Below are 24,623 nucleotides of genomic sequence, written 5' to 3'. Positions count from 1 at the left end.
GCGGAGACATTTGTCTGCATAATTGTGTCCGAGCAGTGGCCGAGGCTAAGAACCCCTGGATTTCCACAAAACACCTCTGGCTTACTAACCCAGAAAAGGAATTTACAGAAGGACAGAGAGAATGAAAGAAATAGACGGGTAAAGATTAAAAATCCTCTCTAAAGTAATCTGTTTTTTACAAAATATCTGTTGCTGTGTTCCCTGTTTTCCTGCCAATCCAATAAGCACTGCATGTCTTCCATTTCAAAACGTATAAACCCATCCGAGAGTACAGAGAGTCGAGCATCAAAGAGTTGTCATATCTGAAAGGCATCCTCCAACAAAAGGTGGTGTATTTTTAGATCTCCTGTTGCCAGAAGAAGTTCAAATGCTGGATTCTCCTCCCCAAAATGCAAACCCATCACCACATCCTACTAATAAACTGTCACATGTTGCGATCCATCTCAACCACATGGGGTAAATAACTACAGATGGCAGCAGGTCCCCTGACTCAGACCTTCTGGAGGGGTATCAGAAATGTAAAACAATCTCAATTCTCGCATCTAATTAGTAGTAGTCATAGCTTGCCAGCGAGTGACCTACATATGAAACACGTAAAGTGTTGGAGATGCATGACGCGCTGCCGAGGACTCCGGCATTCCCGTGCACTTTGCGAGGCTTGGACATGCACACAGTGAAAAGCAAAGAGAGACTCAAAACACTCTGATTCCTCTTTTAGATTAATCCTCGACAGTCCAACAGAGAGCATCCTTAGAGAGCCACATACATTTAAAAGTAGTCAACAAACAGCCACTTTAGCCGAAGACCAAAGATGCAAATACAAAACGCACACTCCAGATTTGAACTACTACTTCCCTTTGCTCTCTGCTTGGCTTTAACATTTCCTCCATCAACATCTCTCACTCCTCCCTCCTGCACTTCTTACCCAGGGCAATTCCTGCCTCCTGTCTGGGGCACAAGCAACATAGTTGGGTTTGGAGGGCAGGATGTTAGCCTGATTATCACCCAGTCAGACCTACATCCAGCTCCAGACAGCCTTCCTCTTGCCCCAGATACCTCCTTTGCTTGCGGAGGGTTGGAAAGGAGGGGGGGTGAACGTATGGACCGGCACTCACCGCGAGGAGCTCCAGCAGGGGGATGCTTCGGATCCTCCCGCTGACCGACACAACGCCGTGGTCCACGAACTGGCTCATCCTGCGCTCGCTGTCTCTCGTCTGCTCGCTTCCTCTTCTTCCGCTTGGTTCCACACTTCTGCCCTAGCTGAGTCTCAGCTGCTGCCTGCCACTGGGTGTATGTGTGCGTTTGCATTCAGCGGTGTGTGCGCGCGCACGTTTGTGTATGTGTGTGTGTTGGAATGATGATGCAGCAGGCAGTCGTGCAGCCCTGGCAGCAAAGTGCCTCTTCTGAGTTCTCTCCTCGGCGAGGCCACACCGGCATTTTGTCAATATTTAACCAGCAAAGTCAGGCTGGATTAAATCACCTGGGCAAGACCTACAGCGCATAGTTACCCAGGAGACTTTGTGTGCACTCATGTTTACATGTTTGTGGCTGAAGCAGTGAATTGCTGGTGTTTGTGAGTGCGTGTGAAGACATAAAACATTAACTCATGTCACGCAGAGGAGTCTGATTCAGACTCTGAGTTGGCGGTTTTGCCCGTTTTTGGCGACTCCAGCTTCAGACCAGAAACTCACACTTCTGCCACTTCAGTATTACCACTGCTGTTACCACCGCTGGCAACAATCTTAGGCCATGTAAGTGTAAAGAAGCTAATGAAGCACCTCTCTGACTTTCGCCTAACGACTGTTTCTCAGCATCACAGCTCTTATGACTTGTGAACTCTTGCAGGAAACTACTGTGTGCCGATCTGCAGACATTTTACTTGGAAGACATGTAAGCGGAAGGTCAGAGGACAGATCCTGTCTTTATAAACCACTTGTTTTTATCTACCTTAATTAACAAGGAGCAAAAGTTTTGGTACTTTGAAGCTTTCTGGGGACTATTTGCAATTCACTGCTTATTGACTCAACACATTCGCTGAGAATTTATTTGCATGCAGGTAAAGCAACAGCCTTGAGAGCAGCCGAAAGCAGACACAAGCTGACATGCAATCTCAAACTGGCTGGCCATTGTTTTATTACCTTTTGTAATTTATCTGCATTCAAATACAATAACCGGAACAGGAAGTCTTGGCCTGGATTTCCGTTGGCTACAGTGCAAATCCTAATATATTGGCTACTGTCTCCATATTGATTTAAACACAGCAGTAATCTTCGTTATTTAGCCACAATATTAGATGATAAGGACACTGGTCAGAGGCAACATTTGAACATCTGCATTTTTAGTACAGTTGCCCTGATAAAGCCCATTCACTGTGGTCACATGCTTAAAAAACAGTTACTTAAATGTAGTTTGGACCCTGGAAAAGTATTCTAGACCTTTGTTTCCAAGGTACGTGACAATCTACAGCTCAAGCTGCCAAGGAAGATCACGTGATCGTATCAAAAGGTTCCACAACAGCCTCTAAACTGACCTCTGGGTTAGATCGCTTTCCGTTGTTTTCAAGATCCCGAGTCAGCTTCTGCCACCTCCGCTGACCAGTTTCCTGAGTGACATGCTGAGAATGAACTTCAAATGTCAAGATGGGGGTTTGGATTTACTCACAGTGGTTTGGTCAAGTAGGCCACACAATAGATAATGGCAGTTCTCTCATTCAGAGTGTAAAAATGTGGAAGTGGTTTTGGGGGAACTTCTACATTTCTTCCTAAAGTGTACACCGAGAGTAGTTTATTTTTGCATGCCTGATTGATGTAGTTCCTATCTGGTCTGTAGGAAGTTTCAGTAGATGATTCTCAAACTTTAACCATTTAATGGTGTCAACTACAAAAACGTTGACCACTGAGTCTTTGTCCTTTTTGGAAAAGTTGTTAGAAATTGAGGGGTGTAAAAGTTTGGACTTCTGGGTATGAAAACCAGGAAATTATAATTAAGTAGAGCCGACCGATATATCAGTGGATATTAGCAATTCGACAATATCAGTGTCTGCATTTATGCAAAGCAAAGAAGAGACCGTGTTGGTGCTACATTGCCCATAAGAGAGCACTCTGCAACTTTTATGTTCACACATGCTTGAAAACACCACGAACACAACAAAAATCTAATCTAAGAAGATTTCCGTAGAGCATAACGGAGTAATCCCTGGCTTGTTGTCACAATAAAGCAAAAAGGTATTTTTTAACTATACTCTCGTTTTATCTTAGCAAGGACTCAGAAATAACTACACATAACAACTTTTGGGGAATTCTTGATTGGTTTTGTTTGTCTGAAAGAAAAAAATATCTGTTGATCTGCTAGATTGGCTTTAAATCAGCAAAAATCTGTATCTGTCTTAAAAGTCCTATATCAATCAGATTCTACTCTTAAGTAGACAGTTCACATACTTACTATAAATCTTGCACCAAGGATTGAACTCATAAGATCAGCCAGGCTTCAATATTTCAACCAGCAGTGAAACTATATAACGTATATAACACAGACCATATATGTAAAAGAAAAACGTTGCTACCTTGACATCACCCACTGGCTGGCAGATCTCAATTTAGCCTTTTTGATGTTCACAATCTTTTGGGTGGGGTTTGGAGCCAGAAGTTATCACTTGTGTACAAACGTGTACAGTGTTGAGTTATAAGTTAATGCTGCCAAGCTTTGTTAACAAGCAGCAATCATTTTGACTATATATTTTTATAAAAATCTGGTGTTCAGTGACTCTAGGATTTATATAAAAACTCACCTCTTGTACAACAGCCATAAAGGGGGAAATGAACTACAGACACCAAAATGTTTTTGTACCAGGCTAAAAACTTGTTTATTTCTGCCTTAACATTTGGCTTTTCAACATTAGAGCCTATGGGGGCTGACTCACTTCTGGAGCCAGAGGAACTGCAGTCTTTGGCACTTCCGAGCTGACTTTAATTTTCAGCCCTGGCAGTTGCTGCTTGGTATAAATTACATGATCTAGAAGCTCCAGTGGGACTATTTCAGAGGAGTTTTTCCACTGACATCTCCTAAAATGACATAGTTACATTTTGCAAATGTATAAATCACCAAAAAAAAGCATACATGTGCAGTTTTACAGCTGGTATAGCAGCAAACCATGAATATGAGTCCTGCTCCTGCTGACCTATATAAGCTATGCTTTTTTTTTCCAATAGAGAATAAAGCTCATGACCTTAAGCTATCACTGTGATTGATGGGAGATGAGTGGCAGGTGGTGCTCCTGTTCAAACGAAGATTACAAACTCATCAGTCATCAGACGCCTGGGCGAGCTTCGCAGAGGAATTTATGACATCTGACAGAAGCTTCACACTGGCCAGGTTTTATGGAGCAAACAGAGGTGATGCAGGTGCAAAATCATTGCCCTGCCCAAAAGCATTCCTGCAGATGAGTAACCGCTTACCATCAAAGCAGTTTTCATTTGGTAATGGAACTTTAATTAAATAGAAAAGTACTTTGAATTCTATTGTGGTTTTACTGTTGGTTTAGAGATGAGTTATTTGACTGACACCAGTGCTGCCAGTCATCTGTTCATTGAACCAGTGTGAGCCATTACACAATACAAAGCTATGCAGAACACATAATGAACATTTTATCACTTAAATGAGGATCCATGTCTCTATAATAAAGACAGAGATTTTCATAATGCATCCTTTGGTAATTTAGGGATGCTTCATTTGTCAGTGAAAAGGCATCATGACACTAATGCCCATATAATGGTTTTGGTCTGGAATGGTCCGAAAATTGAATCTGGATGGGAATGACTGAATGTTTTAGTAATAGATCTTTAGCAAATGAGACAGTCCATTTGTCAAAGCTGCAATGAGATTAATGGTGAAATAACATAAATATAATATTATAAATTAAGGCCAATTATTGTGTTTGGAATGGCCATAAGACAGCAGTGAGGTAGGAATTACTAAATAATTTACATCATTTATCAAGTTGGAAACTATTTGCAAATTACAAGGTAGTCAAATTCCAGAGCATGTGCATCATGTATGAATCCAATGAAGAAAAATCAACCAGCCCCCAACACTTACAGTTTTCACCTTTAACCCTTTTCTCCAGGTGCGAGGAAGCTCTGTAGGAACTCACCCGACAAGCCAGACCAGTATAGGTGCGACAGAGCGCCCAGGAAGGCAGAGGGTAAGTGATTCAGAGGTCATTGTGGCACTTCACGACCACCAACCAATGCAAAGAGCAATTGCAGACTAAGAACAGAAGCAGAAATTCACTAGTTTTCAATGTTTTTAAGACAATAAATGGAAGATTAATGAACAGTAAAAATAACTGCTGGCTACAGCCCCTATTGAAGGATCAAGCAACAACTCTTTGTTGTTGCTTGACTAATGAATTTTACTACTAAATATGCACCAGCTATTCATATACTATTTTATCAATATGTTTTTCATCTGTGAGATGACCATGAGCCAGCATTTTCTGATAGATTCAATCAAACATAAACACTATAATCCATCCAGGAAAGATAAACTTTATATGAGCTGAACATAGCATCTGGGTATAGAGAGTGAAGACCTGCTTTCCTCTCGTGGCACCTTGCTACTGGATCACTGCGGTATCCTATCTATTCCCTATGCTATACACAGTGGTGTTTTTCTGCAGGTTAATCTCATAGTTTAATAGATCCGTTTTGTAGCACATTAGAAGCACATTATCTGCTGACTCAACTTCAACTTATATTTATACTATTCACTCACGTGTGTCATTAGGGATATGCTAGCTGAGCATAGCTACCTTACCTCTTGGCCAAATCACTACTAGCATATCTTCCTAAGTGTCAAGTGTTTAGTTATTCCTCAGGCTCCTTTAGTAACAATGACATGTGTAAAAAATGTAGCCTGTTCATAGCTTTGGAGACCAGGTTCAGACCCAGCTCCACAGCTTTAAAAATCCTGTAGCTAGCCAGATCCCTGTAGTCAGTGCAGGCAAAGATAGCTTAGCCCGAGGATTGCATTTCATTATTAGTAATTAAAAACTTCAGGCTCTCTTTGCTTACTTCTCACCCCAAATAGGCTGCAGCAGATGGCCATCCCATCTTAAGCCTGGTTCTGGCAGAGGTGTCTTTCTGTTCCTGTTAAAAGGGAGTTTTTCCTTCCCACTGTCGCCAAGCGCTTACTCATAAGGGGTGGTCTGATTGTTGGTTCACTGCCTTAAAATATAGGTATGCACAGTTATATATTTATACCAATCTATTTATGAATATACAAAGAGAATTAATCATAGGAGATGGTTAGTTTTTACCTATATTTACTGCTTTTGTTTATGTCCCAGTACCACGGTGGTCACACATTGGCCTTAACTTATATACGAGTGAGTAGCATTAGCAATCTATAGCCAAAAGTCAGTGTTGTTTATGTTTTTTAGCAAAATTGAAAGGAAGTACACCACTTTGTCTCGTGTGAGTGAAGATTTAACCCTCCTGTTATGTTGCGGGTCCGATTGACCCAGAACATAAGAGATGTCACATGTCATCTGCATCGCTACAGAAAACGAAAAAAATCTAAATTCTAAAAGAAAATTGTAAAATAATCAGTGCCAGTGTTTCTGACACTTTTGGATGAGTAAATTTGCCCTGGGTCAAATTAAACCAGGAACATAATTGGTGTTCCTGGAAACCAACATAACAGGAGGGTTAAGATTGGGTGGGCCCTGTGGAATTTTCTGGTTTTTAAGTGGGCCGCAGCTCTCTTAACTGTTCATTTTAAGAAACTGCGGTCTCTTGTGAAATAAATTAGAAGATAAAGCAGGGTACACTTTTGGGCGGGGCTATTTGTGTTTGAATTCTTATCATTTAAGTCTCAAGTTCTCGAAAGTGAGTCAGACACACACCTCACCTGTGAAATCTGGTCTCAAAGGACAAATATGTTGACAGCTGTTTTCTCTTGCACTTTTTCAAGGCGTGTCACACCTACAAACAAGGTTTCCTTTGGAACTGGTTAGTGACACACTATCTTAGGCCGACCGTAACATGTGTCATCATGAGCTTCAATCCTTATCTCTTAATCCAACCAGCAAAGTGAAAACTGAAGCAGAAATCTACAAGTTAAAACAACATGAGTCAGAAAATGCCAAAAAACAAGTGAAAAAACACTAACAGGATGCAAACCATGATCTCCTATCAGATAAATCTGTGGCTAAAATGGGACCTCTGTCTCTGAACAGACTACAACAAGCCAGCTCCCCACATTTAAAGCCCTGGTCTTGGGAAACCATGCATGAAAGAGCCCTCTCAGAGCCCAGCTGAGGGTTTGGCTCAGCGTCCGATGAGGAGGATGTGATCACAGGGCGGCCTCTGTGCGGAAGAATAGCCAGGACGCGCTGCCGCACCACCTTCTGCCTCCCACACCCACACCCAGTCTGCCAGGAGGCTATACAAGGAGCTTGTCCCCCCAACCCCCACCCCAGCTGCAAGGTGAGGAGGTGGGTTTCCTCTCTGCTGACAGATGCAGCCCCTCCTCAGCCTCCTCTCACTGGGCTCTTAATCTGCACGTCCAATCCTGTTAGCCGCCCTCTGTCAGTTTCAAACCCAAACCTGCAGCACCAGTTTGATCCAAATATGGTGCCTCATCTGCATACGATAAACAAACATCCCTGGAGATGGATCTTCCATGCCAGGTGGACGAGGTTAACACCGTGGGTTAAGCCCTTCTGCCTGGCTCATGTTTCAAGTTTGTCTGCTTCTGAGAAAAGAGTATGCATGTTGGGAGCCATGCAGTAGACGCTCTTTAAGCTATATACAAAAAAACATATCAGAGAAAAGGCTTATAGGTCCGTAACAGTTCTTGCTATTCAAAATTTAAAATGACTGGACCCAACAGGAGCCAGCTTTCCTTTGATGATTTCAAACATGACTTCAGTTTTTTGAAATATAAATCCATTTTCATTTTGTGGGCTTGTAAAAGTCAGACGTTCATAGAGGATGAATATGGTGAGGCACGCTGAAATCAAAGCTGCCGCAAGTTCACTGCATTTAATAACATTTCTCCACAGTAAAATTATAATTTTTTCAAAAGACCAAATTTATATGGACCACACTTTAAGTTACTAGTTCCTGGTTGCTTAGTGATGTAGTTTCCCTCCTTGAATAAGCAATGGAAATAATGGCTCTGCTTATTAGATGGCAAGGATCTGTTAACTGTTTTTTTTTTTTTTTCAATCCTTGACTAAACTGGATAAAACCCATTGAGATGAAAATGTCAACACAAATGCTGCCTTTCAAGTCATCTACTTGTATTACTGACTCCCTATTTCAATAGAAAAAAGTAAATTAGCTTAAAACCTACACCAGCTTTGTATAAAATTCCACTGGACTCTCTTAATTCTTCATGGAATAGATTCAAAAAGGTGCTAGAAACAGACTTTGGTCCATGTTGGCATGACAGCACATCAACTGCTACAAATTTGCACATCCATGACCAGAATCTCCCCTTCCACAAACAGAATTGGCCTAATGGATAAGGCACTGGTCTCCTAAGCCATGGATTGTGAGTTAGGGTCCCCTCTGGGGAGATTTCCAGCAGAGTGGCACAGTGGGATCAAATTCATCTTCTGCTAGGATAGGACTTTTGGATAGCTGGCCTTAGAAGTTATTGTTGGAAGAAAACAGCTCATCATCATTTCTAGTACCTTGTTGGATTCCCATTTTGTCTTCAGAACTGCTTTAGTTCCTAATGGCAAAGATTTAACAAGGTGCTGGAAACATTCCTCTGAGATTTTAGTCCATGTTGACATGACAGCATCACATAGTTGCTGCGAGAATCTATTGGACTGAGATCTGGTGACTGTGGAGGCCATTTGAGTGGACTCATTGTCATGTTCATGACTCAAGTTGCTGTTGGAAGACGCCGTCAGAAGATGAGTACAAAGTGGCTGCACAGTGGACAACAATACTGAGGGAGCCTGTAGTGTTTAAACAATGCTCAGTTGGTACTAAGGGGCCCAAAGTGTACCAAGAAAATATCCCCCACACCAGTCTGATACTATTATCTTAATGTTGCTACAGAAATCAAGACCAGGTGAGGTTTTACCTATCTTGTCCTATTTTGGTGAGCCTGTGCAAATTGTAGCCTCAGTTTTAAAGCACCTGGTGTGGTCTTCTGTTGCTGTCAAGGTGCTCTTCTGCATAGCTTAGTCATAACAAGTGATTATTTATGTGACTGCTGCCTTCCCAAAACAGTATGGCCATTGTCGTGTGACCTCTGGCATCGACAGCAGATTTTCTCCCAGAAAACTAACTGGATATTTTCTCCTTTTTTTGGACCAATCTCTGTAAACCCTAGAAATTGGTGTGTGGGAAAATCCCTGCAGTTTCTGAAGTACACAGAACAGCCCATCTGACACCAACAACAATCCCACGTTTAAAGCGACTTAAATCACCTTTCTTCTCCACTGGCTCACTCATTCTGATGATTGGTTTGAAAATCTCTAAGCCACCTTGACCATGCCGGCATGCCTAAATGAATGGAGTTGCTGCCATTGATTCGATTTCTGCATTAACAGGTATACCTAACAAAGAGGTTGCAAAGCTTATATATTTTGAATACATATGTTATTTTACTGGATTCTTGTTTCATGAATAAATGGGGATATATGATTCAAGCTTCAAGCTTTGGTTATACAAGCACAGTTTGTGAGACTTAAAAAAATATAGATATGATTTTTTTTAAAAAGACTAAATGTTGCATGACCAGGAAAAGCATAACTCCTTCAGGAAAGCTGTGAACATCTGATCTGGTCACACTTTTAAGTGTGGTATAAGGCATAACAGTGGCACAATCAAAGCCTTATGTGCAGTGAGACTGAAACAAATAATGTTTTCACCATCAATCTCCTTGAATAACTAATAATTTACTCCTAAAATGTGTGACTTGCTTATCTTGATAAACTTCCACTTGAGTCCAGAGTAAATTTGTGGACACAACGAGTGGTTTAACGTGTTTGATTGTGTGGGCAGATAACGCTGGCTGATAGAGAGGAGACTGTCCTTTCTTTGTCTGTGCAGACTTCAGGCCTCTCAAAAGACCTCTGTTTTTCTGGCACTGGGCTCCAAAGAGGGGAAACCACAGGCTGAATAGAGATTGGTGCAAAGCGCTAATGTTTGGGGAACAACGCATGTGACTCTGACAGCACGCGGCCCCGCTATCAACTTTGATCTCACTCATGATTGGAAGAGGAGAGCTCATAATTGGCCCCTCAACTCAAAGGACACAAAGGATGGTCTCATTGGACGATGGATAATGGTGGTCCAATTACAAGGGCTGGCAGTGGGCCCTGGGCAAGAGGGGATGCACACAGAGCAGAAAACTCACTGTCACTACAAAGTAAAAACACTCTTTAATCAAACTGGAATGAACCCAAAAGCTTCCTCTTTTATTTTCCGACTGATTATTAAAGCGCCTTTGATTGTGCGATGAGCTATAAACCTTGAAGATAGCGCTGTTTACAATGTGGACCTAGGTTCAGCAGGCAAACTGCACGCAACTTGTGACACGGCTCAGAGATTTCAGTAAGGGGGCACTTGAGAGGTTTTCATGCCAAGCTGAGAATAAGCAGGTCATTTAGAAAGCCTGGTTCATTATCACCCAAAGCAAAACTAGGTTATCTTTTGTTGCTCACCTGAAATAAATCTCTAAACTGTACTTGAACCTCTGCTAAGAGCAATGAACTCATTTTCTGACATTATTTGATAAACTAGCTCTCGAGGACTAGAGTTGGAGACCCGTGATCTAAGTCAAGCTGCGCGCATGAGCATGCCCTGTCTGCAACATGCCTCTTTGCAATTGGTTACTCGATTAAGATTGTTGCCAAGTAGTTGTATTCTGATTGTTTTCCAAAATAAAAGCAAGATTGCTGAGCCATGTATAAAATTCCAACTAGATTACTATTTATTGAGGAATTTCTGCATTTCTGTTTCAAATCTATGAGGTTTTGGCTGGACTGTGATTGTAAGTAGTTAATGTAAGTTTCTGTTTAATACGAATTTCTCTGTCTGTAGACAGCAACAGATTTGCAACCTTTGCCATATTATTACAAACAGATTGTCAAGTAATTTCCGACTTGACCCCATTAAATCACAAACCGACAGCAGAAAGACTGTCTCGTTCTGTTTTATCACCATGTTCATACATCAGGGTTGCTTGGAAGCAGCCATTTCAAATATGAACAAGATTTCGAGTTCAATGCACACGATCCAACAGTCTCCAACCATGCTTTTTTTTTTTAATCTGCCAGTGCCACAAAGTCATTTAACAGCCCGGCTACATCACTGTTCGCCTATTCCTAAGTGCAGGCCCCTAAGTGTATGCCTTGCACTAGGTTACTCAAGAGTATCCAGCCTACTATCCATATTCAAACCATTTGCAGTCATGAAACTGAAACTGTTGATTTAGGACGCCAGATGAGGATACCAGACTCACTTTTATACTTATTTATCTACAACCACACTTAGACATTCTTTTTTGGGTTATCAAAATGTATAACGTGTCTTTGTGAATTATCTGTCAGATTTGAAACGGTATATGGGTTTTTTTTGTATATGATGAAAAAAGAGACCCTGATGTTATAATGACTATCCACAAAATATTAAATAATTGCTTTAATAAAAACATAAGCTATCTATTAACATTAATATTCTTGTAACTTGGAGGTTGGAAAACCAGACGATAATAATTATTAAACCAATTTTACAGGCAGATGGAGGCTGTTTAGTCTTATCCACAGCGTGTGGTGGAATATGGGGGAAACCTCTGGATTTCAGACTGGAGTCTAGGGAAATGGCAAGGTTGTAATCGCTCATCATCAGGCACATGAGAGCAGAGACGTTCCCATGAGACAAGAGCAGAAAAACGCCGCTACTTCAGTCTCTCAAACTTGACGAGTGTCTCGGAGTTTGCTGGCTTCCCACACCCTGCGGCCCCGTGGCTACCCACGCGGTGAGCCCAGGTATGCACGGTATGTCACCTGGCAGCTGAGGAAGCTGTCAGAGACCCGGCCGGAGGCTGGTACACCCCTGCCGAGAAACTTCATTTAAGCACTCAAGGTAAAGTGTGTGAGACTCTGAGAGAAAGGAGCTTTCCAGTCCGAGAAGAAATCTTTTTTATGTAACTGGCTCCCACCCAAAATGTCCAATCAGCCTGGGCTTCAGAACCACACTTTACACCAGTTACTCAAGAATCAAGCTGACAGACTAAGTGAGCACTAAGTGAGCACTCGTCCCATGAGCCTGGCACCCTGTAATACACATGGCGTGAGAACGAGGCCCACGCTGGGGACGGCATTGTCGGTGGATTTCTACTGTATAATTACACTCAATTAGTTTGAGCTGCTCAGTAATAATATCAAACCTCTCCATTTGTCCGCCTGACGATGTGGGAGCCAATCAGATTAGACTGAGCATTTCTTCCCATCCAGCTAAAAAGCCTGCTCCCCTGCTTAGTTTTATGTCTCCATTCTGCATTGTAACAACCAGCTATAATAGGATGAGGGGGGAAGAAGGAGAGGAAATCCAGTCTTGCCTAGCGGACTCCACGCTGGCATGCCATCTAATTCATTTGCACTTAAATTTAGCATAAACCAAACTAATTTGTCTGTTTTGGGGTTTGTTTTGGGACAGTTTTATTGTCTTATTTTCGCCGTTGGGGAATGAGCCAACGAAACAGGCCAATACAACAACATGGCAGCAAATCAGCACGTAAAACACTTTATACGAGGAGGCGGCTTGACAAAAGCCAGGGGGATTTAGCTAAAATCCAAATACTTTGGAGATAAACAGGAAAGCACTACCACATGCTGTTTACTCAATACAACTCACAACTATGTAGCAAGCGTTTAATCAGTAATGTGGAGCACTTGATTATTAACCCTCCCCTGCGGAGTGTTTTCAATTTGGCCTTTTGTTATCAATTATCTCCGAGCATGATTGCACTGCTGCGCACATCATAAATGCTGGCAGGGAAAAGAGTGTGGAAGAGAAAACAGGGACATGCTCTCACCAGTTTAGACATCCTTGGCTATTACTTCACTGTTTTAGGAAATGCATTAGACACTACATTTTAGACAGAAGCACATGAGGGTCTTTTGTTTGGGTACAAGTGAGGAAGAGAATTGGCTTTAAGCAATTTCTGCAGACATGCACTAAAACAAAGCAAAGAAGACAATGATACTGAAGTGCATTTTTGGCAGTGTTGAGCATGTCAGGGGTCAGGTCCATTGTGATGTTCCTGTAAATCTCTTCTTTAATAAGCACCAGTTTGGTAGCGACCTCCTATAGATAGGGTTGGGTTGTAAATAAATTATAATAAATGGAAAAATAAGCACATTTTCAGAAACTAGATGCTACTTGTCAACGCATGTCTTGCAAAAGCTGAGCATTTGGCCCTCACTATCATGTTGATGTGACGAGCTCAGGATGTACCTGACGGAGAACCTGGGGATATTGCACAAACAAAAGCATACCCAGATTTATCTTCTATTTCACGCTAAATAGGACCATGGCTTACAAAATTAAAGGTACATTGTGTAAAATCTCACCAGTAGATGTGACTTGGAGATTGCAGTCAACTTTCTTACCCAACCCAATTCAAGTGCAGACTCCTACCATACAACCACTATTCATCTGTAGTGAGTTTAAGGTGTCAATTCGCTCTTTACCTCAGCCGGGTGTTCACATCTATTTACTTTGGAGGAGGCTGTAAAACTTGTGAAAGGAGTCTGATATGAGTAGATGAGTCAGTGAAGCTCACTTTTCACCGTTGACAGTGAAACGAAGGTGAGTTGCTGAAGATATAATTAACTTTTCTGTTGGTATGTGCTGCTGCTTTTGTCTGTGTTAGCCTCTGTTAGCGGCTGCTAGCCTCTGTTAGCTGCTGTTAGCCTCAGTTAGCAGCTCATTATTATGCACGTTAAAGAGCCCTGACTTCACTGACTGTATCTAACAACATGTTTTATGAAATAGGACTTGAAATGAGCGATTGAGACCACAAACTCACAAGGAACATATGGAAAGGAAGTGAAAAGTAGTGATTTTGTCTTAGATTCCTATACCATCATTCTTCCCCTGATGAAAATTAGAAATACTACAGGTTTAAAACACTTCAATTCTTAATTTCTATATCCATCTTTTATATGCAATCCCCTACTCCCTCAAGTCCAAACCAGATGGTTTCCCATGAATGTCAAGAGGTTAACCAGTTAAAACTAGGGCTCAATGCTATGAGGTAGTGATTACATACATGTGCTGTTGATTCAATTTGGCCTTTCATCTCAGGCTGAATATACAAGGTCTGTGTTGTTTCCAAAAAACAATTCAACAGTGAGACCAGGTGCACATACTGTAGGTGTGAGAGCGGGCAAAGCTCCAAGCAATCTGCCAAGTATTTTCAAAGTCAAAGTCAAAGTCAACTTTATTTGTCAATTCTGCCACATGTACAGGACATACAGAGAATAGAAATTTCGTTACTCTCAAACCCTAGATGAAATAGCAAATGAACATTTAAATATAAGAGAGTGATTAAAAAATGCAAATAAAATAATTAAAAAGTAAAAATTTAAATAAATACAATACAATTTAACAAGAAAGCTATGCAATATACAATATACAGTATTCAGGTAAGGGTAAATGACATTGAGTGTACATTGAGTGTTCTCTACATTCCCACTTTAGATGAAGTTTGTGTACACTGCTGAGCAGAAGCAATCACCGCTGTGATGACAGCAATTCAGGTGGGGCACTTTCACCAAAGAATGACTGGAACCAGATCAGGAATAGATTTGCATCGGCTGATAACCTCCAGCACATTTGGAGCTTCCTTTTGAATGAATCCCGTTTAAAGCCAGATTCACAGACTTTAATTGAAGGAACATATCTGTGCTGCACACTTACTAAATATATCCTAAACTCACCTGAACTGTAAAAGTTTTTCATTTGTGTGTTTTTAATTGAGATAAAATGCAACATTAATGGTGTACAACAAGCAGCAACTCCTGGGTGAAGAATGGAAAAATAAAACCAATGCATATGTGCCAAAAGATGCAAAAAAAAAAAAAGCGGAGGGGGGCCCTTTAGCCTCGTTTCAAAAGCAAGTCAGTCCTCACAGATTACCACATTAAAATGCTCAGCTTTACAGCAGAAATAATTATGTTTACAGCCTGGTACAAACAGTTTTGTTCTCCATAGGTCATTTGTACATTCATGCAGCTGCACAAGGTGTGAGTTTGCTTATGACTCAACCGTTTAAGTGTTATTATGGTTATACATTAATGGAGGTATGGGCATTTTGAGTGATGGATGTGTAAGCTGCTAGCTGTCTGCTACACATCCCCTCAGCTAATTGAATTAACTGAACAGGACTTTTCAACCTTGTTTGTCGTGTTGGTTTCTTTTAGAGTAAGTTTAATGCAGTTATCTGACAAATAACATAACTGATGTGCAGTTAGTTGTCTTTGCTCGAGCTTTTGTGAGTGTGTTTGCAGTGACTTAACACTAATTCCTCAGTTCACCTTTCCACTAATGATGGTCACATCTGGTCGCTGTTCAGCACCCTAAAATGAAACCTTGCACCCCAAAGGATACACAGGTATGAGTCCTGAAACATCATCAAACACAATCTTATTTTCAGCACCTCAATCCTCAGACATGATAATGAACCACACCAGTGTGTTAGACTCCACTGTGTTGGATAGACCTCTGACTGAGGTTCTGTGATGACCTACTTAAAGCTGGCTGGCTGCAGATAGCAGCAGCAGCTCACGGACCGTCCACGGCCGTCGGGCTCACCGTGCACGTCCCAGCATGACGAAGAGAGTCTCCTCCGCAGGCGGGCATCAAATGATAAAAATAAATAGAAGCACAGAATCAACCCAGCAACACAGCTGTTATGTAATTCAAATGTTGCCCCAGTTACTCGCGAGAGCTGCTGCTGCAACTCTGGGCCATCACTGAGCTACATAACCTGATGCAGATTATATAGTCCAACCCAGACTGTTACATGAATAAAATGCTGATAACAATGACTAAGACTCCACTCCCTGCACATGCATTTACAATACATCAAACACAAACATAATCAGAAAGACGGAAAAGCTCGAGCTCTGGACAGCTTTCAGCAAACAAACTCAGGAACATGAGTACAATGAGGAAACACGGCGCATGTGTAACTGACATTCAAGCCCTCTGATTGCCAAATTACCCACATTGACAGAAGCTAGGCCATGTAATCCATCCAAGAGGAGCAGACATAAATATTTTACCTGTTCCTCAGCTGACATATGGCATTTTGTCTTCATTTTTGTGTTGCTAGTGTGAACTGAAAAAGCCTTCGGGGGCGTCCCTCAAGTGGAAAATACATTTCATCATCACAGCAGGCCATGAAACTCAAGCTACTTTCTGCATGAAACATGGGTGTAATCTTACATAAAGGGGACAACTACTGGTCATCTCTCTGGGATTAATCTGCAGTCACACAACCAGCAGAGCCTGATTTTTCAAGTGACACAGAAGGAAAACGAGGGCATGAACGCTCATGCCTGTCGTCTGACGGAATGTCAGAAACCGCCTCTTGTGTTTTCTCAGATGCCTGAAAAAATAAATGTATCGGAGCCTCATATCCTCCCAGGAAAAGGAGTGTTTACAGGACTTAGTGGGTTTATCTGTGCCAGGGCCAGCTGGGCCACAAGGGCCATGGACAACATGTCCCGCATCAAGCACTGGAAGGATAAAGACGCAGGTCGGCCTCGAACTGACTGACTTTCGGTCGAACAAAGCCTCATTTAACTAAAGGCATGACGGCACGGTCAATAGCAACGTGCAATATGTGCATATTTGAGTATTGAGCGACATAATAACCCTCTTCTTCAACTTCAAGATTTGCTCCACTTTTCATGGCATGGAATCAAATCTGCTGCAAACTGCCACCAGATCTACACTGGACATTTACCAAAAATGCTCCAGGCGTCTACATGTCCCACTACTAAAGCAACCCAGTGCTCCTTCTGCTCCTGCTGCCCTGAGTAGGAATAAATCATTAGAGAGAGAAGAAAATAGTTGAGTTGGAAAGAAGGAAACCAATAGGAGAAAACAAAGACACAAAGTGAGAGTGAAATTAACAACATACCAAAGGCAGAAAGAAGCCGATATATTTAATAAAAAAAAGGAGAAAGTGGGAAAAGGGAGAGAAAAAAATGCATGCATGGATAGTTGAGTGGGCAAATGTGAGCATGTTGAATCATAAAGCCATATCACAAACATGACCCAGATTCAGGCTCACAGTAAATCAGGCCGCTGTGTGTCCAATTTAAGCAATTAAAGCCACAGTGTGTCTCACATCAGCCCATATCGGCACGTCTGGAAGTTCTCTAAGGATCACACGTTCAGCGAAAAACAGACATCATCCAGTTATCGTGTGCTGTGTCAAAGGAAGTTACATATTCACAAAGCTAAACCGCGGTGAATAAATGATAAACCAGGAAGTGTCTCGCCTTCCTAAGAGGATTTAAGTGTGTCACCACAGTGAATCTTCGACATCCTCAACTCTCAGTTTAAGAAGTAAATTACTGACAGACTCAAAGGTTAATGCCAGAGAAAATCAAGACCGTTTTCTGAGGAGCTACTTTTTCTTAATTGTCTAATTTACATTGTTGTATATCACATTCTTTCAGTCACAGATTTTCCTGCATTTCCTTGATTAGCAACAACGATTCAGTGAGGACAGTGACTGTGGACATCTGGATGTGAAGTGACTGTAAAGGTGCTGCTGGGGTTAAAACACCGACTGTTATGTAACGTCGTGTTAGATGTATTCATGGACAGATAAAAAGTATGGAGGGCCATTTAGTTTAGTTTGGCATAAATATAATTTTTTGAAAAAAGGAATTATTCATCTCATAATTTCATTTCTGTAACTTTTATTAAGGTTTTTTTTCTATACTTCTACATTTATTCCAGGCTATATTGTTTCTTTCAAAGTTTATTCATTTATTTATTTATTTTTAGTTACTTATGCATTTCCCATTTATTTCTATATTCTTACAATATTTTGTTTGTTTAATTCTCAATTTTATTCATTTCTTTATCAATCTATGTACATTTCTCTAATTATTTCTATCAATTTTTTATTTATCACTTATTCCATTCAATTTCTTTTTAAATTCTCCTCTATTTTTTACATTTCTAAATATTTTTCTTTTCTTTTTTATTATTGTCTTAAGTATTAATTTCCATTTTTCTATATTTAGATGCTACTAACAGTGAGCATAAGTGCATAAACACTAAAAGGGTCATTTTAGTCCGTTGCTAGGTGGTTGCTAGGCAACATGTTGACATTAAAATATATCATACATAAGCCAAGTTTTGAGCATATGAATTCGATTTTATTATTGTGAAGTTAAACACAACACTTTTATAAGGTTTTATAGTTGCCCAAACACTAATAAAGGGTCATTTTAGCCCATTGGCAGGTGGTTGCTAGGTAACATGACAATGTTACAAAATATCATACATAAGTCAGGTTTTGCATATATAAATTAGATATAAATTAGATATTACTATCATGAAGTGATGCAACGCTTTTATAAGGTTTTGTAGGTGCCTAAACACCAAAATTTGTAATTTAAGAGTGGCAGGTGGCACACATCACAATATGTGATATAGATAAGAACCTTCAGGGGTCTAGGATGTATTTCACACCTCAACTCCTTAACAGGTGAGAACAGTTTGGTTTAATTTAAGTTTGTCCCCAAAGTAACAGACGCATACATAAAGACGTATAAATAAACTTTTCTTTCTTCCAGGGTGTATTTATATTTACTTAAATTCTACTTATTTCTGTTTACACTTTCACCATTTCTTGTCGTCCAAAGAAAAGACTGTAAAATTACAGAAATCAATAGCATGTTCACTGGTTTCTCCTGTACGGACTCTAAGGACTGAGGCTCTCTTGCAGGTCAGGAGTAGGTAAAGAAAGGTCAGCAGAAAGCTATAAAGTCAGGTCAAGTCAATAGAGTGTGTAAACATGTTTCGACTTCTTTAGAGACTGATGGTCTGTAACGCAGGCAACAAACTACAAATTAAACCCCTGACCTGCAGCATAAGCATGCATACGTTATTTAACGGCTTTACAGCGTTTCGGGGTTTGTTTTTTGTTTAATTGGTTAGTCACATGGACAAACTGCAGCTTTAAACATTTGCCATTTCATTTGCAACAAACGTGTTCTTGATGACTTCATCACTTCCTATATCTTCATGCTATTTTAAGACTCTTTGATTTATTATTTCCTGCGCAGTGACCGTACTGTATGCACCGAAGGGAAGGGGGGGTAAGCTTCTCTTCTCCCATGCAGACACAACACAGCAGGCAGTTAAAGGCTGCACTTGACATTCCAAAGAGGCTCTTTCGAGCAGATTCACCTTCAGTTAACCCTGAGACAAAACAAGTTTCCACTCCTGTGATTTGCAAGAGCGGCCCGGCATAAAGATAAGCCTGTCAGTCACCGGTGGGCAAAGAGTGTTTCACAAACAGTCATGGCAGACTGTCCTTTCTCACTTCTGTTTGACACGTGGGTGTGTTTATGCACTTGGGGGAAAAAATTAAATCTCGGTGTAGCTTTGACATTCTTGCAAGCTAATTAATCTCAGTCTGTAAAAGGCTTAACATCACATTTTTGTGCTCAACAGTGAATAAAAGAGGGTCATGAATGGGAAAGATTTGAAGACAGGAAATGAAACATTTTTCATTCCCACCAGATTGAATAAACAAAAACAGAGCAGGTATTTACCATGAGCACCGCCAACTGCTTCGTGGGAAATGCAGTCCAAACAAACCACAAGCAATGGTAGCATGGTCCCAAAAGCAATACCCACACAAAACTCACTCACAAAGGTTTAACAGTGCGATTAAAGGAAAAAGCAGCCACTGCTTTGAAAATTGAAATATCAGCAAAAAATATTTATTTCATGTGAATTACCACTATAATCTTAGGCAATAGCCAATAAATACTGTCCACTTCCTGACCGAGTTAATAGTCTAACAAAATAACACACTGACGGTGTTTAGGAATGACTTACCAGTATGTTGCTGTCAAGAGACAATCTCTTTAACTGTTCTCTCCTCTCCAGCTGTCTGTTCATGCTTCCGCTGCCCTGCAGTGATCCATACACCTGGACAGTCCTTCAGGGAGGGGAAAGGGGCGGAGTGGAGGACAAAAGGACAGTGAAAAAGTCAACAAGGAAAACCTCATATCAGGTGGGTCGTATTTCCGCTGTTACGAGGGCTTTCACCTTTTACAGTGAGATCAAAGTCCAAGTTAGGAGCTGCACAGTCCAGTCACACACTATCCCTTCCCCCTTATTTGTGTAACGCTTCATTCGGTCTCTGTTGCCGTACTTTCAGCCAAAAGCTGACAGGACACTGGGATCACAGTGTTCCTGTTAGCCGTGTCTTACCGCTTGCTCTCGGCGTCACCCAGGCATCCCACCCTCTACCCCAACCCCAAACCCCAATCTACAGCTCTTTGTTTTTCTAGGCCTCTCCAAACAGCGCTGGGAACCAGTCCGACCTGGCCTGACTGAGGCCACAGCAGAAGATAAACACTTCACTTCACGCATACTACTCCTTTACAAAGAACTACGGTTTTACACTCACTGCGGTGGTGTACAGAGTAAGTATACCACTTCCTCATTGGTGAGCATGTGGTCAAAGGTCAGCTGTTGGATGCCTCGGGGTCAGAGACAATGTCAGTGCAACTCAACTTGCTCTAATGTTATGTAGTTAAGGCAAAAGTTGAAATTAAACTAAAGAATACAGGTAACTATGTGGATTGCATTTCATGTAAAAAAAAAATGGTTAGCATTAAATGTGGCTATGACGCACTTCCCTTATTAGTTATTAGTCTGCAGTGATAAATCTAAATCTCATTTAGATCTAGATCTACAGTCTCATTTATTTAAAAAAAAAAAAAAAACCCTCTTAGCCATCTGTCTCACAGGCCTAAACACCAGTTGGCAACCCCCCAGCAAAATATAATCACTTAAGAAAAATGTGTGTTCTTCAACCGGTTGGTGACTAGTTACTGGAGGTAGCTTTTGCTAGCTGAAATCGGTCCCAAAGAGGGTGTTGCAGCAAAAACCTTGTGATTGCTTTAATTGCAAACTGATTTTCAAGGTTACCCATAGCTTGCATGAATGACACCAACTTGTCTTTAAATGCTCACCATTTACTTGCCAAGCATTGGCAAAACTATGATAAGTGTATTTGCAGACAAGTTAGTTTCTTACATACAATCTAGGGGCAATTGCAAGAACCTACTAATTAACTGTATTAATTATATTAATTCTATTATTAAAGATTAGGCTTTATCACTACCTATTAGCTAATAAGGAAAGTCTTTGCTGAGGCCATAAATAATGTGAGAAGTAGGGTTGTTTTCTCATAGACCTTTATGCAACATGACTTCTTTTTCCAGCCAGGAGTTGCCCCCTGCTGCCCATTAGGAAAATTGGATCCTGGTTTCAGGTTGCATTCATCTTTTCTATGCCCATCTTTTCTATGCCCACAGTGACTGCAACTCTGATATGGTTTAGATAATTTAGCATTTAATAAGGTTTACAATTACTGACCAAATCAGCTACAACTGGGGAAAGCCCTGTGTACCTCTTTGTGACCAGTTTCATGCCAGCAATCTTGAGCAACCACTCACCTACTGGTTAGGAAATTCACATTTTTCCATTGCAAACAGAGGTCGCCAAATGACTGAGGCCTTGTAATATGGCCACCCTGTGTTAAACAAGCTGCTTTCCAATTCTGTGAGCATGCAGTGTCCTTGGTTTTCAATCAAATAGCTGATAGCTAAAAGGTTCAACTCAAAACCTCAGAAGTAGCTGAAAAGTGGTGACACAATTGTTAAGTCTACCTTTTACATGGTGGATTTGGTTTAGATCATAGTTAATATCATACTTGAGAAGTTCAGAATAGGCAGAACTTGGAAAAGGCATTTATGAAATTTATAAGGTAAATCTACAGTCCTGCTCTGTATCACGATTTACTAGGTTCAGAGTTTAGGTGATATGTGCTTACCCTCCTCACAAACCTACTTATGCAACAAACAAACCCTTTTGCATCCACTGCAGGCGCTATCCGTTACACCCTGTCTAAAGCTTCAGCAGCATGACTGCACTTGTCAAATATGCCCACACATCAACATGACATGTTCCATCCACTGCCAATCTGTTAAGTCCAAACTTATCGACATGAAACATCAGGATCAGCCGCTGCCTTTTCATCCAGATCTGATCTTATATTTTGAAACATGATACTGTCCCTTTCTGCCCTATTTCTGAACAGCCCTGGGCAATCAAGTGTAGCGGGAATTTCTCTAATCAGCAAACAGGATGTGAAATGCTCTGTCTTTAATGACACAGAAACATCAGACTCCTGACCGTCTCACTTACTCTGGCTTTGTGATGACTAATTGTGAAAGTGTTTTGCAACAGATGAAATGATGGTCTATGTTTAGCATGCATTTTAGTTTGGTCTATTTTCTCCTGGAGATTAGGAGAGGAAGTAAATCTTCCCTTGGATTCAGAGATAGGGGGTTATAGGAAATTGAGAGTAAATGATTAAAATGGATTACAGCACAGCGCTTGATTACACAGACCCAACAAAGAAACCATGGATGGCATTTTCCTTTGGGTGTACAGTGTGAGGGATGAGGCAGTGGATCGATGGGAAGTGATTAAGATGAAACAAACACCTTACAAGCCACATATCAGGGACATTGAGATAAAGGCAGGCAATAAAACACTGGAACACTGCTACCTTTGACATTTGAACAAACCGAATGATGTTTTGTCTTAGTGCTGTCAGTTGCCCTTAGTACCAGGTAACATTCAGTAACAGCTCAGAGAACAAAATGGATCAAAAAAGCATATTTAACACTGATAACAAGAGAAAGTGGAACATTGTTACAATATATACAGTTATAAAGTTAAGCACATAAACACAAGTCAGGGGCTGTACAATTAACTGAATTTAGTCTAGATCATTTTCTGGCTTCTTACTTACACTTAAAAGTCAGTGGAAACCTTTTAAGCGATGAGGACATGTACATCGTGGACAGGAATGCGGGTTTGAGTGGGAAGTCATCAAGACCATTTATGTGAAAGGGGGACAATCATCTCTGAACTGAGGAGGGGGCTTAAGAGTACATCTTTCACCATCTGACAATGTTGTGATTGCAGCCATTCCCCAACTCTCTGTGAATGGTACTCATGGTCATTGATCAATTGTCATGAGCGTTTGCATATCAATGATCATGTAACTGACCTCAAAGCCCAGTGTTCATTCAATGGCTCTAGTTTCAGTCATTACGCAAAAGTACTGTTTATAAGGTTGGAGAAACCTGCAGGCAGCTGAGACTGAAGAAGTCACTTGGATGAGTGACGAAGCCTTTCTCCCACAGAAAGCGCTACGTCCAGATAAACAGAATCAACTTTCTGGTATTTCGTCACCTGCATGATTGAGCATGTATCACGACAATTTTTGGCTTTGATCAAAACAGTTGAGCAACACTGCAAGTTTGCAAAGCAAAGGCAAATCACACTAAACTTGTAAGCTCTTGTAGGGATGTGTGTGTGTGTGATTGTGGGTCTTGTAGTGAAAAAGTGCTACATAACAACAGGTTCATGTATCAACAGTGGAAATTCGTTCAGGTAAGGTTTTATGATACGGCCCGCAACTAAGACCCCTTACTCACGCAACTTGCATTGTCAGACATTCCTCTGTCACTCCTTTTCTTTAAATGTGTGAACAGAACAAGCTGCTTTGATGAGGCTGTGACAGGATATGTTTTCTGTTTGTGTGATCTAGATTTTACAGCATTACACAGCTATCGCAAGGAAGACGAGTTAGTCTGTAATTGCTTTGGTTTGTTTCGTCGGCACTTCTTAAAGAATAATAGTTGGCGATGAAGTGTGAAATACTTCCAAGCCTCGATGATAGAGTGTAATCCTGGGCTCTACAGTAAAGAACTAATCAATATCTCATCCATTAAGCATTCACTGGGCAGATGTGGTGCTCATGGAAGCATGGAAATCTGATTGCTGCTGAAAGTTACGGCCGTGGCCGCCGTCTGTAAAAGTCAAAGCCATGGCCAATTTTCCTCAGACGACAGACTTGTTGACTGTCGACCGATCGTTCGTATTTCTCGGTTGCTTGGTTTTAAAGGAAATGAAACACTTGGGGTCTGTTGGCCATGATGAATGCTCTTTTAAATATGGATTGACAAACAGTAGTTTTGGACGAGCTATTAGAGATACAGACATTAGAGTAACTCAGTCTCCATCTACATAATGTGATTTTCTCCTGCGTTTAGCTGAAGTTATACTTCATATTCCAAGAACTGACACCACTTTGCAAGCATTTATGACAATCCAGGGGCCTCTCTGCAACTGTCCCGCCTCCCTCCTCATTCCCCGTGATTTACACCTAAAGCAATTACTGATATGTTAAACTGGACTAGTGTTGACCTACGCAAAGTGACACGCGTCAACGCCTATAGT

At 41.0% G+C, this 24,623-nt stretch overlaps 1 protein-coding gene across 5 annotated transcripts in view; it reads right to left on the bottom strand.

Annotated features, from left to right (window-relative positions):
* The window catches only part of LOC113016073 (nck-associated protein 5), a 184,935-nt gene that overhangs the window by 150,044 nt on the left and 10,268 nt on the right, over positions 1 to 24,623 (bottom strand). For 4 of the 5 annotated variants that reach the window (XM_026158596.1, XM_026158586.1, XM_026158587.1 and 1 more), the window contains exon 2: positions 20,133 to 20,235. In XM_026158596.1, the coding sequence (XP_026014381.1) occupies positions 20,133 to 20,235 (103 nt within the window). Of the gene's footprint in view, positions 1 to 1,115; positions 1,746 to 20,132; positions 20,236 to 24,623 lie in introns of those variants that run through there. The other variant, XM_026158589.1, reaches the window with a different exon arrangement.

Source organism: Astatotilapia calliptera, chromosome 23 (assembly GCF_900246225.1).
Source record: "Astatotilapia calliptera chromosome 23, fAstCal1.2, whole genome shotgun sequence".
Classification (NCBI taxonomy): Eukaryota; Metazoa; Chordata; class Actinopteri; order Cichliformes; family Cichlidae; genus Astatotilapia; species Astatotilapia calliptera.
Note: the sequence above shows the minus strand (reverse complement) of the source record. Positions and strands in the feature narration are given on the sequence as shown.